The sequence below is a fragment of the Stylophora pistillata genome, chromosome 13 (assembly GCF_964205215.1).
Source record: "Stylophora pistillata chromosome 13, jaStyPist1.2, whole genome shotgun sequence".
Classification (NCBI taxonomy): domain Eukaryota; kingdom Metazoa; phylum Cnidaria; class Anthozoa; order Scleractinia; family Pocilloporidae; genus Stylophora; species Stylophora pistillata.
Genome location: NC_142531.1, coordinates 25,004,289 through 25,023,589, shown reverse-complemented (window position 1 = coordinate 25,023,589; position 19,301 = coordinate 25,004,289). Strand labels below are relative to the sequence as shown.

General features: G+C 38.8%; 3 protein-coding genes across 3 annotated transcripts in view; 2 read left to right on the top strand and 1 right to left on the bottom strand.

Moving 5' to 3' along the window:
• LOC111326112 (stalled ribosome sensor GCN1-like) overlaps window positions 1–10,308 on the top strand; it is a 34,041-nt gene extending 23,733 nt beyond the window's left edge. Inside the window, exons 42-61 of the mRNA XM_088742806.1 lie at window positions 583–651; window positions 720–858; window positions 1,111–1,307; window positions 1,708–1,965; window positions 2,285–2,500; window positions 2,752–2,916; window positions 3,210–3,371; window positions 3,818–3,910; window positions 4,070–4,213; window positions 4,439–4,552; window positions 4,641–4,796; window positions 5,176–5,289; window positions 5,744–5,974; window positions 6,333–6,526; window positions 6,768–6,882; window positions 8,271–8,367; window positions 8,666–8,814; window positions 9,067–9,171; window positions 9,568–9,786; window positions 10,008–10,308. Coding sequence (XP_088598932.1) covers window positions 583–651; window positions 720–858; window positions 1,111–1,307; window positions 1,708–1,965; window positions 2,285–2,500; window positions 2,752–2,916; window positions 3,210–3,371; window positions 3,818–3,910; window positions 4,070–4,213; window positions 4,439–4,552; window positions 4,641–4,796; window positions 5,176–5,289; window positions 5,744–5,974; window positions 6,333–6,526; window positions 6,768–6,882; window positions 8,271–8,367; window positions 8,666–8,814; window positions 9,067–9,171; window positions 9,568–9,786; window positions 10,008–10,145 — 3,075 coding nt within the window. The 3' untranslated portion in view covers window positions 10,146–10,308. The remainder of the gene's footprint in view (window positions 1–582; window positions 652–719; window positions 859–1,110; window positions 1,308–1,707; window positions 1,966–2,284; window positions 2,501–2,751; window positions 2,917–3,209; window positions 3,372–3,817; window positions 3,911–4,069; window positions 4,214–4,438; window positions 4,553–4,640; window positions 4,797–5,175; window positions 5,290–5,743; window positions 5,975–6,332; window positions 6,527–6,767; window positions 6,883–8,270; window positions 8,368–8,665; window positions 8,815–9,066; window positions 9,172–9,567; window positions 9,787–10,007) is intronic.
• A 2,790-nt stretch (window positions 10,309–13,098) lies between these two features.
• On the bottom strand, window positions 13,099–16,687 carry LOC111326110 (E3 ubiquitin-protein ligase RNF185). The gene is made up of 7 exons (XM_022930044.2): window positions 16,536–16,687; window positions 16,372–16,390; window positions 15,665–15,777; window positions 15,267–15,321; window positions 14,477–14,560; window positions 14,315–14,342; window positions 13,099–14,083 (listed from the first exon to the last, which is right to left on the bottom strand). Exons 1-7 carry the CDS (start codon window positions 16,685–16,687, stop codon window positions 13,986–13,988), a joined length of 549 nt encoding a protein of 182 aa, XP_022785779.1. The 3' UTR covers window positions 13,099–13,985.
• LOC111326111 (elongin-B) lies at window positions 16,687–19,279 on the top strand. The gene is made up of 3 exons (XM_022930045.2): window positions 16,687–16,818; window positions 16,957–17,200; window positions 18,418–19,279. The coding sequence occupies exons 1-3, from the start codon at window positions 16,780–16,782 to the stop codon at window positions 18,519–18,521; spliced, it is 387 nt and encodes a 128-aa protein (XP_022785780.1). The 5' UTR covers window positions 16,687–16,779; the 3' UTR covers window positions 18,522–19,279.
• Window positions 19,280–19,301: the final 22 nt, after the last annotated feature.

Here is a 19,301-nt window from a genome sequence, read left to right as displayed (position 1 = left end):
CATCCGTATGATGCACGATCCTCGCAGTAGAGAGCGCTATTTATGCAATAGCGAAAATCAGACCTGAAAAAAATCAGGCCTGTACGGGATTCGAACCACTGACCTCTGCGATACTAGCGCAGTGCTCTACCAATTGAGCTAACAAGCCAACTGGGAGCAGGCCGTTAAGTTGATTCGTAATAAACCCGTGATGATAAATTGGAAGAGCGCTGCACTAGTATCGCAGAGGTCAGTGGTTCGAATCCCGTACAGGCCTGATTTTTTTCAGTTCTGATTTTCGCTATTGCATAAATAGCGCTCTCTACTGCGAGGATCATGCATCATACGTATCTACAACCGCAGTTCAAAATATATGAACTTCATATATTCATTGTACCAAAAGCAGCATCATAAACAAAACTGTCACTCTAGGTACCACAGGTCGGCCAATCTCTTGGAATTTGTTTGCTAACACGTTCTTGCCAACAAATAACAGAGTAGCGGTATTGGTATATCAGAACTACGGTACTGTTAACTGTTGTGAGACTTCATAAAAACTTGTCCTCTCAGAATTAATTTACAAGTTCATTGAATTGTTTTCAGGATCTTACTCCATATTTGGGCGCTGTCGTTCCAGGATTGAAACAGGCTTTACTTGATCCTGTACCAGAGGTAACAACTTGTAATACTTTCTAAAACAAACTTCTGCGCAGGTTTTCATCAGCGTATTTTTCATTTAGGTCCGTGCAGTATCTTCCCGCGCTCTCGGTGCTTTGGTCCGCGGTATGGGCGAGGAGTGTTTTGAGGATCTGTTGCCATGGTTGATGGAGACTCTGACGTCAGAGAACAGCAGCGTTGACAGATCAGGAGCAGCTCAAGGTATGACCTTTCATACCTCACATCTTGTTATCTGGAAAAATCAATTTCTAAAAATTCGATGCGGAGTTTTACCAACTCACCCGCCGACGCAACCTAGCAGTTCCTTTGGAAACTAATAACCTCATCGCTTTGCTACAGGAACGTGTTGTGAAATCGCTTAATTAGCATTTTTTCAATTTGTTTAGTATTCGAACTTTACACGCAGGAAAGTTTTTGTACTAACTTTGCACTTCACAACGATTACCGTTTCAGGTCTTGGTGAAGTGTTATGTGCTATGGGAACCAGCAGACTCGAGAAGCTTATGCCGGAAGTGATTTCAACCACAGAGCGCGTTGAGTTGGCGCCACATGTACGCGAAGGATACCTGATGCTGTACATCTATCTTCCTTCTGCCTTTAAAGATGACTTTATTCCATTTGTGGGACCCGTTATTCCTTCTGTATTAAAGGTAATATCAATAGTCAGCCGCTCTCTTCACCTTTGTGTATATATCTAGGTAGCGAGATTATGATTTTAAATCAGTTTACAGAGTTAATTGATGTTAGGTTTACATCAGATAATTATAGCTGCAGTTGTATGCTTGATTTGATCATTTTAACTTAGCTTTGTACTTAATTTCATTTTCAGAAATTAGATACAAAGTGAACTTAACAGTACAAAGACTTTTCAGAGTTTCAGCTTGAACAAAAGGAACAAATGTTTATCAATATAAATAGATGATATCACATGCCCGTCTGTATCTTTGGGATGAAGCTCTAAACTATACCCTACCCCACCCCACTGACTTCTCACAATTACGTCAAGACTTGGATACAGGAAATTTCACATAATTTTCATCTTCTATCAAGGGCCTCGCCGATGAGTCCGAGTATGTGCGAGACACATCTCTGAAGGCTGGTCAACGGATTGTGAACTTGTACGCCAACACAGCCATTGAACTGTTTTTACCGGAGCTGGAGAGAGGATTGTTTGATGATAATTGGCGAATACGACACAGTTCTGTCCAATTGCTGGGTGATCTGTTGTACAAGATATCGGGCGTAACGGGTAAAATGTCCACTGAAGGCAAAGAGGATGATAACTTTGGAACCAGTCAGTCCAATCAGGTAACGCATAAAGTTAAAATAATCACATTGCATTGACTAAAAGTGGGTCCAGCCAGGCGATGAAAAGCAATCAGAGGGCAGAACAGAGACAAATTCAGCCAATCATGCTACATATCACGAGCAACCAATGAGCATTGTTATTGAAATCACGCACACTGCTGGAAGCGTAGAAAACGTGAGAAATCAAATCGCGTTTTCTGGACCAATCACAGAGCGAAGAAAAGCAGAACCAATGCGATATCTAATTTCTTACGACTCACAATTGAAATTGCTCTATTAATATTGGTTTTTCAACATCGTTTATTTTTCTTTCGTACAGGCCATCATCGAATCCCTGGGTGCAGAGCGCCGTAATCGTGTGTTATCCGGGCTCTATATGGGCCGTTCTGACGTGTCCCTGATGGTGCGCCAAGCGGCCTTGCACGTGTGGAAGGTTGTGGTCCCTAACACGCCTCGCATCTTGAGAGAAATCCTCCCCACGTTGTTTTCGCTTCTACTGGGATGTTTAGCAAGTACCAGCTATGACAAGAGACAAGTAAATGTTGCTTATTATTACTGGGTCATGCAAGCAAAACTGTGTTTCTGTTTGTTGAATTTGGTCCAAAATGCGACTGTTTTGATTTTAGACTTATGTCACGCATTTCATTCAAACTGATACACTCAGTGGTCCATGGGAATAAGGTATTTATAGAAATCCAGACAATGAAAGAAAAAGGTAAAAATCAATCTAATCCCTTCTTTACCAATTTATTAAACTTGTTTATCTGCACCGTTCTTTAATTCCAGGTTGCAGCCCGCACGCTGGGAGACCTTGTTCGCAAACTTGGTGAGCGAGTTCTACCGGAGATCATTCCGATCTTGGAGCGAGGTTTGGACAGCGACAAGTCAGACGAGAGACAAGGAGTTTGTATTGGACTCAGTGAAATTGTCTCTTCAACGAGCAAAGAACAGGTTACAAAAGGCATTTTTTACAGCAATTAGCTATCGACAGGAAAGATGTATAATCAAACTCGCAACATGGTTGCTCAAGGAAGCACTGTTAAACTAATTCCTTGCAAAGGGGAAGCGACTTTTCTTCGCTACAATGAACTTGCAAACCTTTTTGCAACGTAGACACACCTACATTTATCTTCAATGTCCACTGTTATCCTCCTTGCGTTCTTTTACCTCATTCCATGCTCCCATGTCCACTTACTGGTTACCAGACCCTCACAAGCGCACGTTTGTTATTATGGTCTTTACAGGTAATACAGTATGTAGATTCCCTGGTACCCACTGTGCGTCGTGCATTGATCGACCCGTTGCCTGAAGTTCGAGTGGCTGCTGCCAGAACATTCGATCAGCTTCATAACACCATTGGAGCGAAAGCTTTGGACGACATTCTGCCTGACTTGCTTAAGAAAATGGTACATATTATTAATGGAAATATATTTTATAATTTTTTTTTACCTTGGCGTATGATCTGAAAGCCTGTGTATGATCTGAAGACTTCAGATTTGCACCTCGTCTAGGAAAGGTTTGTATTTTGGCTAAGATATTTGAGATTCTTATGAATCACTTTACTTAGAATTATACATGAATACTTACGAAGTATGAGTGCAACTGGATTTCACCATGTCATCTCAGCCAAACAATTGCGCTAACTGCTATTTGCTTACATGCTGTGGAAAGCGAGACTAGCCTGAGTGTTTGTGGCCACAAGGTTATCCTTAAGTAATTTGTAATCTAAGCCAATCATCTCACTTACCATTTTATACAGTGTTAATTGTATTCTCAAGCAGTAAGAAATATTGCAGAAGGGTGAGAGTGCATTGAGGACTTATTCTTATGGGGCTCTGTGGACACGTTTCAGGATGACCCATCTCTGTCTGAGTACGCATTGGATGGGCTCCGTCAGGTCATGGCCGTGAAGAGCAGAGTCGTACTTCCTTTCCTCGTACCTCAGGTGAGTACATCAAACCACAATGATTCACAATCAAATTAACGAATGGACTGATAAACCGCGGAAGAGAGGGAGGGTCGGGAGCTCGAGGGAAGACCAGCAGTGCTTTCGACGGAAGCGTGACGTATTCTTAAGAGCTGTCTTATATTGTTTTTCTTTTAGCTCATCACTCCACCTGTTAACACTCGTGCGCTGGCCATACTGTCTGCAGTCGCAGGGGATGCCCTCACCCGCCATCTGAATAGGATTCTACCGGCCATGCTTAAAGCCATTCAGGATTGCTTTGGAACAGAGCATGAAAAAGAAGTTAGTTCATCATCAAAGTCAAAATGCCTATGTATTTTTTCCCTCTTTGGTCGTGACCATATAAGATTACCCCATTTTGGCCAATTAGTTTCTTTCGCAGTCTTTTTTCGGGATGTCACCCAATGGTCATTGCGTGATAATCCAAGGGACAATTGCTAAAGAGATTGCCAATCAGAATGCTGACCTGTGGAGACTTTTCTTAAGTGGTTATTCTTCTTCCTCTAGGAGCTGGAAGGGGCGTCTAGTTTAGTGTTGTCGGTAGAAGATGATGCTGGAATCAGGACCATTATGGATGAACTCATGGCAGCCTCCAAGGATCCTGTCCCCGGCATGAGAAGGGTAAAAATTCTTATCATTTTGGCTTACGTAGAGACTGACTCTGATACGCTCTTTGTTTTCTTGAGACAAATTGATTTTTCGCCCCTAGGCTGCAGTCTCTCTCATGCACACGTTCTGTCAGGAGACTAAGGCAGACTATTCCCAGTTCATCCCGACCCTGTTTCGTGGTATGATTAACCTGATGAATGACTCTGATGAGCTGGTTGTGGAAATGAGTTGGAACGCTTTGAATGCAGTAACCAAGGTAACCATTAATACTGTAGCTTGTTTCGGGCCTTCAGTGTGTAAACGGTCAAGAAGGGAATGTAGAGCCCTTGCGCGGAGTGATAAAAGGAGAGAGGCTGGAGACGGGTCGTTACCGCTCTGTGCCTCTGCGACCTGTTTACTAGTTTTCCTTCGAAATTGAAGTGTTTTGTTTCACTGCTTTAAAGACGATGTTGATTGGCTGATTAACAATCGCGAGACCCCACATATCTCATTGGCTTTGCTGTGATTAGCTGTAGTAGTTTCGTTGATTTTATATCACGACAGTAACATGACCCCCCGAAACATTTTACTGTCAGAGGTGAGCTAAGCTTTGTTGGTTTTTTTTCTTCTTTTTTTTTTTTTGTCGTTTATTTCAGCGTCTGGAGGCTTCTGAGCAGTTACAGTACATCAGCCATGTACGGCAGGCAGTCAAGTATGTGTCAGATGAAGTTAAAGATGGAGATCTGCCAGGGTTCTGTCTTCCTAAAAAGGTACTGAGCAGTTTTTAAAATCACTTCAAAATAGACTGGATGTAAAAAGAAATTAGAATTATCAGATGCTATGAATTCTACTGTGTACCTCGTTGTGTGTATTCTTTGGGAAGTACTTTTCTCGTTTTTGCCATTATGTGTTCCGAGTAGTTACTTTTCGTTGATATGCTTTATTTTAAAAAATATATTCACAATTGAAAGATATTGCAAAGAGAACGAAATTACCGCAGGAATTTATACAAAAACATCCTAAAAATTCTTCAGAGCGTGGATTTGTTACTGAAAACAGTGGCTCTCTGCTCGCTGCGTTAGGATTTTTTTAATGCCTCTCAGAATTTTACTGTTTCCTTCAAGAAATCGTTTGCAATAGCCGACCTCTCATATTTCTTTACTTTTCTGCTGTCGGTGAAAAATATGACAATTTTTTCCCCCTGCTGTGTTGTTTTATCCACAGGGTATTGCTCCCATTCTTCCGATATTCCGAGAGGGGATCTTAAATGGTACCCCAGAGCTAAAGGAGCAAGCTGCCAAGGGGTTGGGAGAGGTTATCAGTTTGACGAGTGCCACAGCACTACGACCATTTGTAGTAAACATCACTGGGCCCCTGATTCGTATTCTTGGCGACCGATTCACGTGGAACGTCAAAGTCGCAGTCCTACAGACTCTGGGTCTTTTGTTAGGCAAGGTATGTGCGTTTACTTAGACTTTGGACATTTTCGATTGAACATAAAAGGTTTGCTGCAATTCGTTTTACACGATGTGATTGGGTTACACACACTAGTATCCATGACACCGCGCCCAATCAAGAGCAAAATCAATTACTCATAATTAGTTTTCCTGCGTTTTTCCGCGCTTTGAAAGAAATGCCTTGTAATTCTCATTGGTTATCTGCGCGCGAACATTTCTTCTGATTGGCTATTTTGAATTGCCTCGCTTTCAATGGTACTTAAACTAAGTGTAAACTAACTCTTTTATACAACTTGGTGTATTTATTTGTTTGTATTTTTTTATCTTCGTTATGTTTTCCTTGTGTTCTTTCAAAGGTTGGCGCCATGTTGAAGCCTTTCCTTCCTCAGCTTCAAACTACCTTCATCAAGGCTCTGAATGATCCTAACCGAGAAGTACGCGTGCGTGCGGCCACTGCACTTCAGAAACTGATTAAGCTACACACACGAGTGGATCCTCTGTTTACGGAACTGCACAATGGAGTGAAGAACACCGAAGACAATACCATAAGGTTAGCAGGGCCACCAGCTTACTGAAAGGATGAATTACTATTGCGCAGTTTCATTTACTTTCAATAAAACCGATGCAATAGTGGAAATTAAAAGATTGTTTGCTGATCTCATTTTTCTCGAGCGTGGGAAAAAAAATGAATCCCTTGAGGACCGGACCTCAGATCTTTTCGATAACTAGCCGTATGTTCCTCCTTTGAGCAACATTTGGCTTGATATAATACAACATTCTTGTTTCTGTAGGGAAACACTGCTACAGGCCTTAAGGGGTGTCATCGCTGGCGCAGGACAAAAGATGGGAGATCCAATAAGGAAGACGTTAACCACAACACTGCTGGATTTACTGGGACATGGAGATGTAAGACACTTAAGATTATAAATGAATAAAGGCTGATAGTTTCGAAAGAAACTGTTTGGGGCTGCGTCGGTGGGAGTAACGAAATAATTTGGATATATCAACAAAGTTGAAGTGGTAAATTGGCCACCGTAACGATTATAAAAGCTGACGTTTCGAGCGTTAGCCCTTCGTCGGAGCGAATAGAGGAATTGTGGGTTGTGTATGCTTTTAAAGGCAGAGAATGGAGCTACGTTATTGGTGGGAACATGGCAACGAGAAAAACAAGAATAAATTAGTGGAGTGAAAAGCATTCGTTGATCCCTGTGGGATTTAGACTGCCGGTTTGAAATATGAGCTTTTGTTCAAGATTTTGCTAAACTTCCGGCCATATCATTTACATGTCATTAAATAAGAATAGCGTCTATTGTGTTAAACCTCATTCTTCAAATTTACGGCTTTCGAAACTAGTTACGGCATCGAAACCAGTCGCTAGACATTTTAATGTACCTAATCATTCTAAGCAACATATGGCAATCTGCGGTCTTTCCTTACACTTAGGTAGCACGGAAAGCCGTAAAAATCTTGAACAAAAGCTCATCTTTCAAACCGGCAGTCTAAATCCCACAGGGATCAACGAACGCTTTTCATTCCACTAATTTATTCTTGTTTTTTTCGTTGCCATGTTCCCACCAATAACGTAGCTCCATTCTCTGCCTTTAAAGCACACACAACCCACAATTCCTCTATTCGCTCCGACGAAGGGCTAACGCTCGAAACGTCAGCTTTTGTAATCGTTACGGTTGCCAATTTACCACTTCAACTTTGTTGATATAACCAAATTCCTTAAGATTATACCTTCAAGAAAGATTTCGTTTTTTTTTCCTTGTGTTTTGTTTTGTTTTTCTCTTTTGGAATTCGACGTGCTAATTTTTGTTAGTGGTTTCCTGAGGTAAAGGTTACTCTGTGGCCCTTACTAAAACTGCGCTATTTTAACCCTCGAGGTATCAAAATCTAATTGTTAATTTTCCTCTCTAGCTGCTACACATTTCATGGTAAATCAGTTACGAGAAATTGGTGATAGATCAAGATTGCAATTACCATTTGATAAACTTGGGTATTCTCATTAGTTGTTTGCTGGATAATGTATAGAAATAAATAGGGAGAATTTACATGTCAATCACTTTTTTTTTCTGCCTGTTTCTGGGAGTTAAAGGGTTGTTGTAGACCAAGTCTGCTTTAATTTTTTTATACTTTTTTTTAACAGCGTTTGTTATATTATCGTCTTCGTTTAGGTGTGATAGTTTGATTGCACAGTGTATGAGTATCCGTTGCCCTTTTGTCCGGCCCTTAGTCTGGTTTACTGATCTGTTGCATCAATTTCCAACATTTTTTCTTTTTGCGTTTAACAGGACAACATTCGTGTGGCGGCGGGTGGCTGTATCGGATCGTTAGCTATCATTGTGCCAGACACTGAACTCGAGTATATCGTCAATGATCATCTCACAGGTAGGACGGCAATAATAGTGGCTTGGGTTAACTTCAAAATAATTATAGGATGGATAGTACTGAATCTCGTGGAGGGTTCCCATGGACCCCACTGATGTGCACAGGCGGAGTATTGCATCTACCCTCCTCCAATCCATCTTAAAATGACAAATTGTATTCGGGAAGGTTACTGAACGTAACAGTTCTAAGAAATTACCACACCAATACAATACCCGCCTCCCATAGAAGATGTGATAAACCTCTATCATGATGTAGCCATCGGGCTTTTTTAGTTGTTTCTTTTTAATTTCGTTTGCAGTGAATGACCCCACTGTTGATTGGACAGTGCGCCACGGTCACGCCATCGCTTTGTCAGCGGTATTACACGATGCTGCTGAGAGGATGGTTTCCTTGGGCCTGTTTGAAGTCGTTACCGACATGGCTGTGGCACATGCTAACACAGATAGGGTAAGTGTTACTGGGGGGGGGGGGGGGGATTGGAGGAGAGGGCTGGTATTAGCCAATATCTGTGCCACTGTGTTTGTGTGTTAAATTCATAGAGCAAAGAGCCATTTCTGTTGGTTTTTGTCATTTGGTACATTTCAACCTAGCGTCGCACAATTTTGCATTTTATATCCTCGAGGTTGAAGTGACATTGAAAAATGTTTCTATTTGTTCGCATGTCCATTTTCCTATCTGACTCTCTTTCCATTGGTTCAGATTCCCATCTGTAGCTCTGGTGTGAGATGTCTTGGCTTCATTCTCGCTCACTCGGTCGTGCAGTGTATTCCGGCATCAACAGAAGTGCTTCAAACCCTACTCAAGGTAAAATCAAATAATACTGTAGAGATACGTCAGTAACTGCAGAAAATTTCTGTTGAAAAGAGCCATAGGGTAGGCATAATTTCCTCTGACGATTTTTCCTCACTCTTATCCTTTGCGCATTAAAACACCTACATATTTTTCTGTCTGAATAGGATCTCAAGGCCGCCATCTAAATTGTCTTTCTTTTCGCGGCAGTAGCTGTTCCTTTCAGGATGGAGGGGGGGGGGAGGGTTCTTCGAGTATTGCCTGAAGGGGAAAAAATATCTTTACTTTTAGATGCTTTATCTGGCAGACTACATATACTTGCACGCACTTGCGATACACATGATTTCTTTCTTCTCTAAGTAAACAATATGTCCATTGAGCAAAATCTTATGTCTGTTTCTTCAATTCTAGGTACTTCAAGACGGCGCAAATGACGTTAAAACGATCGCGGCAGCGTCTCTGCAACATGTTGCGCGTGTAAGCCCAGCGTCTTTGGATAACGCTTTTCTAAAAGTCATAGTCCCAGCATTATTGGCGTCTTCCAAGGAAAAGAACACCACTGTGAAATCTTCTGCGGAATCTGCACTTCTGTATGTACTGCGGCTACGAGATGGCGAGTCCACACTTCAGGTATGAGCCCTTACTATGTCTCTATTGTCTCTAGAGTCGCGGAAGACGAAGTTACGAGGAAGGGGGGAGTCTTTCCTCCTTCAAGTATGTCCCCACAGTAAACATTTCGTGCCACCCCAGAGCGTTTGCAGGAAGAGTGCTAATGTGCATCGAGAAATAGAACCAGACTATATTATTTTTTTCTTTGTCATTATGATTATCATTATTTTTTTTAATTTCAGTCCTGCTGTCGTATTTTCGACGCCACTACTGCGGAGGGTATACAGGATCTTTGCCGAAGATCACTACGTCGCTTAGCAACTCAAGACGAAGATCCGGATGAATTAGAAACTTTTTTTTCATCTGTCGATCAAGGATGAAAGCGGCTAAGAAAGCGACTGAACCCTACCCAGGTTCTTTTCTGTTGATATGAAACGGGAGAGCCTGAGGCAAGTGAATCACGGATCCTTGAAGAATTCCATCAGAGTTGCGAAATGTAACTGCGCTAATTGAGATGCAAATAAAATTATTTCTGTTATTATATTCTGTTTTCTTTTTCCTGTAGCCGCGCAAAAGAACTATCAAATCTCAACTGTGTAGGACGTAAAAAAAGAAATATTTCTTCGGAGCAAATATTTCGAAATACATTAAAAACTTTTCGTAAGTCTTTATCAAGAACATAGTTAGCCTCTCACTTTCGTTTGTGTCTTTTTATGTGTTGCCTTTACTAAGGTCTCCTCGATATTTACTAAAATAATGCCAACTTTTATAGAAGGAGCCTGATTGGCTGTCTATAGTGTGCTAGTTACAAAGTCACAGCTCTTTTGTAGGCCGAGAAAATCCCCTCTGATTAATAAAACAATAAAAGTTTGTTAATGAGCCGAAAAGTCCCCTTAAATTAGGGAAAGCGCTAGATCCCCCAAAAATCATTAACCAATTTCTTCAGTTTAGATATCCATTCGTTTATATCTCAGTTAGAAAAAGGACTTCCCGGGCAATTGATGGCGTGGCAGTACGGGTGTGATTAACTCTTCATTGTGTACAAATCTTAAAATTATAGCTCTTTAGTTGGCCGTGAAAATCCCTTCTGAATATTGAAACAATACATATATCTTATTAACCAAGCGCGAGGGCCGTACTGGGAGAATATCGGCCCGAGGTCTTGACAGTACGGACCGAGCGTAGCGAGGTCCGTACAAAAAAGACCGAGGGCCGATATTCTTCCAGTACGTTCCCGAGCAAGCTTGGTTAATAAGAGATTTATTACACGACTGAAGTTCAAAGGGACACAAGTGCGGTATCATTCGGGACCATTCGGGACAGTGCCCGGTCCAATACTGAGAGAATATTGCCCGGCTAAAGAGCATTTTGATTGGTTGATTTTAGTTATTGGCCCTCAGACTTCCCGAGTCGTGTAATAAAGTTTTATTAATGAGCAAAACGGCCCTCTTGAAGGAAAGGTTGGTCGTGGCTCCAAAAAAAACTCATTAATGAATATGTATTGTTTAAATATTCATGCACTTGTATCTCAGTTAGACAGAGGATTTCCGAAACAATTTAAAGTAAGTTAAAAGGAGCTTGATTAGCTGTCTAAAGTGCGCAAGTTTCAAAGTGCCAGCTCTTTCGTAGGCAGAGAAAATCTCTTCTGAATATTGAAACAATACAATTTTGTTAATGAGCAAAACAGCCCTCTTGAACGAGGGTTTGCTTGAGGTCCCCAAAAGCTCAGTAACCAATTTCTTTTGTTTATGTATTCATGCACTTATATCTCAGTTAGAGAGAGGATTTCCTGAACAATTAAAGGTACGTTAGAAAGAGCTTGATTAGCTGTTTAATGTGCACAAATTTCAAAGAGCAAGCCCTTTTCGTAGGCAAAGAAACTCTCCTCTGAATATTGAAACAATACAATTTTGTTGATGAGCAAACAGCCCTCTTGAACTAAGGTTTGCTCAAGGTCCCTAAAAGCTCATTCACCAATTTCTTTTGTCTACATATTCATGCACTTATATCTCAGTTAGAGAGGGATTGCCCAGACAATAAAAAATTCGTCAGAAAGAGCTTGATTAGCTGTCTAATGTGTGCAAGTTTTAAAGTGCCGGCTCTTTCGCAGGCAAAGAAAATCTCTTCTGAATATTGAAACAATACAATTTTGTTAGTGAGCAAAACGGCCCTTTTGAACTAGGGTTTGCTTGGGGTCTCCAAAAGCTCATTTACGTACTTCTTTTGTTCTTGCATTCATGGGCTTATTTCTCAGGAAAAACGAGGATTTCCAGAACAATAAATAGCGTGTTAGAAAGAGTCCAATAGGCTGACTATTGTGAGTATTTTTCAAAGTTACATTAGGCCGTAAAAATATCCTCTGAATATTGAAACAATAGAATATTGTTTTTGCACAAATGGCCGTCTTGAACGAGAGTTTAGGTCGAGGACCCTTAAAGTTCATAAACCAATTTCTCTTGTTTAAATATCAATCCTTTCATCTCATCCTACATGGGGATTTCCTGGATAATTTAAAAAGCATGAATATAAGTCTATATAAGTCTCAAGTTTCAAAGTCACAGCTTTTTTGTAGTCATATTCAAACAATACAAAGGTGTTCATAAGCAAAATAGTCCTTGCCCTAGGGCTAGGTCGAGATCCTAAAAATTCTTCACAAATTTATATTGTTCAAATTTTCATGTGTCTATATCTAAGTTAAAAGAGGATTTCCAGGACAATTTAAAGCACGTTATAAAGAGCATGATTGTCTGTCTATTACATGCAAGTTTCAAATTCAGAACTTTTACTTGGGTCGAGAAAATCTCTCTGAATATCAAAACAATCCAATTTTGTTAATAATAAAATGGCTCTCTTGAATTGGATTACAAGGACTTCCTAGACAATTATTAGTGAATTAGAAATAACATAATTAGCTGTATAATATGAGTAAATTTCTGAGTCAGAGCTGTTTTGTGGGCCAAGAAAAGGATTTCTTAAAATGAATAGAGGTTCTAATACTTACCCACACCCCCTTTAAGACAAGTTTTTTTTCACACCAAACTGGTGGTAAGATTTTGAATTTTTTGAGAAAACAATTCAAATAAGTTTTTCACCTTAAACTTGCACTGGACTGGACATCCTCTCACACAAAGTGGGTTTTTCCCCAATTTACTTTCATTCATCACAAACCTACAACAATGATCAGAATCAGTTTGTTTTAAAAGATCAGCATGATTTAAAGACCTCAAATAAACTGTTTTTGAGTTCTAACTGTATCTCTTAGTTTAGTATTAATATCAGTCTATAAGGTCTTGCTATGGACTTTCACCTCATGAGATATTTCAGTTTATATCATAAAATGAACTATACACACGTTTTAATTGGTTCTTACTTATGATCTACTGAGGGACAGATGTATAGATGACATCACCATTAACAACTTTTTTCTTTGTTATCATATAAAACGAATTAACTCCAAGCTGCCCTGAGTCTGTAAAGAAATAGATCACAGGAGACATCAAATGTAATAATGGTATCCGTAACACACCCGGCTGCAACTCAAGTACCACTTTTTTGTTATTGCCACATTTTATGTCATCTGTAATCTATTACTGAACATAAGTACAGCAGTATGGAATCTATTTTTTAACTTAATCTGTGGAATCCACCTACATTTGTGTTAATTTGTGACTACACCAAATCTCACATGGTATGTACAACTGACACTTGAAAGAGCTATCACAGTAATTCTGTTATCTTTCTATGTTCATTTGTAACCATTTAGTCCCTACTTTTCAACCTTTGTCACTATATTACTTGTTGCTTGTGCAACACTAATCTTATGCTATACAATTCACTTGAAAAATCTATCACACAGTTATACATTACACCAGAGTAACGACATTCCTTTCTTTCTAGTTTATCCACAACCTTTCAAAGCAGACATATATAAGGACCTCAAATATAACACTGCTATGGTTATTCAAAATAATATTTAATCTAGTGCAGCCCAGAAACTTAAGTTTTGATTAGTAATTTTTTTGCTTCAAAAATGCATTAAACAAAACTGCCAATAACCATTTACCCATCTGTGCTGGATTGATTTGTAGATTATGCTACATATAGTAGTTCAGGTTATGTGTTTGCTACATTAGCTCTTCTCTTTTTTCTATTGACACTGACATTCAGCTTAGGGGACCTGAACTAGCTCTCTTATCACTAAATACAAGAGTACATAATGATCATGCAATTAAAAGCCAAAACATAAACAAGAATGCAACCCAAAGAAACAGCTTGGATAGAAACTGCTCATCTTCTGCTTGAGGTGATCCTGGTGGTGCTGTTAACATAAGATATTAATCAATTAAGTAATTAATCAATCATCATAAATCTCTGTAATAACCATTTTTGTGGTGTTTCATTTGCCAAATTTTCTTTAGAATGAACTTCTTTTTGCTGAGTCTAAGGTTGGTTATAACAAACCACATGGTGTAGCACAGGATTTGATACTTTTAAAATAGGCTTGTACCTGAATTAAGATGATGCAATTAACAATTACATGACAACCCACCTGCAGTCTGTCCTTGACCACCAAATGTCTGTAATGAATAATTCAATAATTCAATCAATGATACAAGTAATTTTGTCAAATTTGTGCCTGCTGTTAAATCAGTATCAATACAATACGATAAAAAAAAATATTACTGCTTCAAATAAATGAGATGAGGCTTACCGTTGAGAAGAAAGCAAATGGGAATGCCCCGATACCAAATGAAAGTTGAAATCCATCACCAAATCCTCCCAAACCAGGGAAACCCTGAGAAATCACATTCAACACTCATTAGACACTTATGTCCCTTTTACAGATGGTCCAGAACCATTTGATTTTGGATATTTGGATCCATTTTGTGATTCCAATTGTTTTCAGGTATTTGTGTCTGATTTTGTAGACAGGTGTTTGTTTTTTGAACAGCAGACAGTACCCCTTGTTACAAAAAGTTGCATCCCTTTTTGGACAAAAGCATTCCAAAAGAAAAAGGTTAACAACAACCATACTTGAATAGATCAAAACTGCTGTCTCTGTTTAAAAAATATTTTACATTAAAGTAAAATTTTCAGGATACTATATGTGCTCTTCTTAATCAGTGGGAGTGATTCAAGTACACAAGTATAATCATGTTTATTGTGTTTTGTATTCATGCATATTTTTTAGTTTTTTTTTTTGGACAGAAAATCAAGGGCTTTCTTTGAGTTTGGACAAACGCTTTCCATTTTTAGATAATACCATCCTATTTCAGACACTTGTCTCTCACAATCATGCTTAATTGGATTTAAAAACGGTCTCTGCTTTTGGACTCCACTATCCAATTATGGACACTGGCATCTGCTTGCAGATTGTACCCTCCAGTTGTGGACTGTTATGAATGGTATCCTGCCCTTTTGGGGTTTTCATCGAAACAAACAGAGGGCTGTCAACTGGGAAAAAAAACTTTACAGCTTGAACACAATCAACATGTACTTACCCCATTATTTTCTGGTTCTGGTCTTCTTCCTTGAGGTCTTGGTGGCATTTTCTCTCTTTAAAAGGTCAAACATGGGGATATTATTAAATTACTTTAATAGGTATAAACTAACCACATGTTGAATTAAGAGTTACAAACTAACAATCTGATGATAACCCTTTGTAGGCCAGCCAAGTGAGCACGTTATTCACAGCTTAAGTCAAATAGCTCAGCTTTAGTGTACAGACTAATGAAAAGGAGGTAGTGAGAAGTTCACTAATTAATTATCGTAAATGTCATCAGTAAATCTTTCTATGATACCAAATTCTCCAAATTAACTTAAAAGAAAAGTATGGCAGACAGTTAGGAGAATTACTACTGTGATCTTGGAAGTAAAAGGTTTGATCTCTGTAATTTACCTGGGGTCCTCCTGATTGGTGCTTCCTCGACCATACAGTGGAATGACTTTATCTTTGCTGATACCTGCCTTGCAAACTGGGCACACTGATTTGTTAGGCCGGGTTTCTAGCCACTGAAAAAAAGAAAGGTAGTAATTAATCTCAGCAGCAAATCAAAAACTATTTGTCAAAGAGAGCTCAGGAAAGATGGTGAGTGTTGAACTTGGTCATTACTTAAAGAAAGATGATATTTGTTTCTACCTTCACTCTTAGAGTCAATACAGGTGCTCAGACTGCAGCTGATCAGTATATCAATGGGAAACATGCTGTGAACGTTCCTTTAAAAATTATTTTCACAAGACTTAGGCTCACAAAAACGAATGAAGAAATTCTGATCTACCCTTAAATCCAAAGAGTAACTGTTGACTGCCTCTATAGATAAGTTCAGTGTTGAGAGTGCACACGTTCCGTTAAGGAATTATCTATGATTTAATTTTGCAGGACAAACAAATATACACGTTCATAAATCAAGTCATAACGTTTTCTACACATAATGATATGCAATGTGGCTTATCTTGTTTAAGTGTGGAGCGAAAGTAAAATTCTATCAGCACACTGTTTTGACATGAAAATTTGACATGAAAATTTGACATGAAAATTTGATCGACATGCTTACGGGAAGTATAATTAAGTACTTTACTTCTAAAAATAACTTATTTCACACTCACCTTGTGAAGACATGGCCAGCTGAGAGGGAGGAAAAATATATTTCTCAGTTTTTTACAGTGTAACAGTTAGCGGAACAAAAATGGAAGAGGAAAAACAGCTGAATATAGAAAACCCAATACGTGTGACTCATCAGCAAATACACCTAAACTAAACGCCTTCTTACCAAAATAAATGCCCACAGAAACTGATAACCGCATCTTTAGCGGTGTCGAGACAAATATTACATTCAAAATTTGCGTTTGCACTTGACTGTTCGCTGTTAGAGGCCCCAGCAGCAGAAGCCCTATCATTAACATCCTCATTCGAAGTCGCCATCTTGTTTTCTGTTGCATTGTTTTCACGGGAGTCTCACGCTGATACGTCACGGTACACTGGGGAAGAGCGCGGCGGATTATGTCCGCGGAGGCATGAAGCCTGAGTCAGACTTCATGTCGACCGCCATCATGGTAAGTAGAGAGAAATATTTCTCTTTGATTTGTTCGCTAAATAGACAGCGATTCCACAGTTCTAGAGCCATTAGAAGTAAAATTACATTATAGATTTCTGATGATATCGATATGATTTATCATGTTTGTGCTTTGTAGGAGATTTTTGTGATGGTGCGTCGTGAAAAGACAACAATCTTCCTTGACTGTAAGGAAGCCACAACCGTCTACGAGCTAAAGAAAATGGTCGAAGGTATCACAAAGAAGGCTCCAGAAGATCAGAGGCTGTACAAAGATGATCAAATACTTGATGATGCCAAAACTTTGGAGGATTGTGGTATTACAACCCAAACAGCGAAAGCCCAATCTCCGGCATTGATTAGTTTGTCATTCAAAGGAGAAGGTGCGTTGGTTTACAATGTACAAAATTTAATTGTCCCGAAACTTATGGTGATATTAATGATTGATGAATGTGAACTGTTTTCTGCCGTTTTTATTTGTTGCTGTTTTTTTTCTTAATTCCGGGATCTGTTCCTTGATGGATTTGCATAGACATCGTGCTTGTCATGTTTGTTGAAGTGATTATTAGTATATAGATATCGAGTGATCATCGACCTTAACCTACTGTCAACTTTTAACTTAAATATATACACTGAGCCCGTAAACACCATAAATACGGTAGTTGATTTCAGGAGGGAAATAAAGCATTGTGTGATTTTTTTTAAAGGAAAAGGAAAATTACGAAAGACCATACTGTGTGTTCGAAAGGAAGTAGAAATATGCACTCTTATCTGCATTTCAGTGACTTTTTCTTTGGTGATTCTAATGATCAGAGAAGATCATAGAGTTTACGACAGGAACAAGGAAATTTCTGCAATATTAGTTGTCATTTGAATATAGATCAATTGTCTTTGTCTGGAAAATATAAGTGGAATTTTGCTTCTAGGCAAAATGATAGGTTGAATTTTAGCACAATGATTTTTAAAATCTTTTATTGACCCTATAAGCATGTAATATTTATACCTTTCTAAAGCATTTTGTGGTGAAAATCCAAAAAAAAATTCTATAGTTGATAATATGTAGAATTCTCATCACTTGTCAGCTTAGCATTGTGTTGAAGTTTGCAAATTACATATAAAAGGAATCACATTTTGGTCTTTGGATGATGAAAAGTTGCTTAACCCTTGGGGTAAACTTTGTTTAAAGAAGTTTCAGAAAACAAAGCATGAAAGAATTGGGATTAAACCTGTCCTTTCCCTCACCTCTAAAGATACTAGTTGTATGCTACAACCAAACAAGCTTCAGTACCATCTGTTGGGTTACTTTATTCCAGCAGAACAAAGGTTATTACAAAAAGAATACGTGAAATAGTGAATGATTTATTTATTTTGTCTTGAGAGAGGGGCAAGGAAAATCTAACCCCAGACCTTTAGATTTCATGTTCTTATGCTCTAACACAGAGCTACAGTGATCTCTGCATTGAGTTATGCCATTACTATTTCCATACGTAACATGCGTCCTGCATGCTGTTGGGATCAGCAATATCTGAAGCATCATTTGAGTAAAATAAGTTGAAATAGACAAAACATTGTTAAATACCGTGCTATCTCTGTGTTTCAGATGGAGAATTTGAACCTGTTGTCATTGCTCCTCTTTCCACCCCACCTGAATTGCCAGATGTGATGAAACCCCAGGAGACAGTTTCCAACAGTGATGGCTCGTAAATTTTATGTCCTGATGTACGGTTCTCTTTTTTGTAGATCAATGCATACTGTATCTCACAAACTAGTTGCAGGTTAAGCCCCTTTGTTGATTAACTTAAGTAACAACAAACTGGCCAAAGCTTTGTGTGATGAAAGAATCATTATATATTTAACTTTCTAGTTCATAACTTCCCATTCATAGGTTTGACATACTGTCAATTAAATGACTGGTGGAGAAATTTTCTTGGACATTTAGGGGAAAAAAACTTGGTTTAGTCAGTATTGGCAGTGCCAGCTAACATCAGATCTCCATTTTTATTAAAAAAAGAATGCAATGCACTAAAGCTCAAATATTTTGGTAATGTAAAGACAACCCTGTGCAATTTTGGCTATAACATGTTAAAGAGCAATCTTTCAATGTTTTGATGAATGTGTAGTTTGGTCTTGATTTTCCTACTGAACTATAAAGTAAGGGCTACTTTCCTACTTATCACAAACTGAAATGTCAGGTAATATCTTTAATTTGTAATTCATAGTTGATTTGAAATTCATGGTAGTTTTGTTCTAGCTGCCTAGGAAGTGTTTTGTTTGGTGATTTTGTTAATAAGGATACATAAGTTCTCAATGTATGAAACTGACAAGCATATCTTCCCGATATCTCCCCTATCTAAGACTGCATTTTCAAGTTAAGAATAAGTCAGAGTTTATTTTAATTTCGTGTTCTATTGGTTTAATTGGTTTGTTTCTTTTTGTTTGTAAATAAACTCGTTTCTTTTGAAGGAATGTCTTTTTATGTAACAA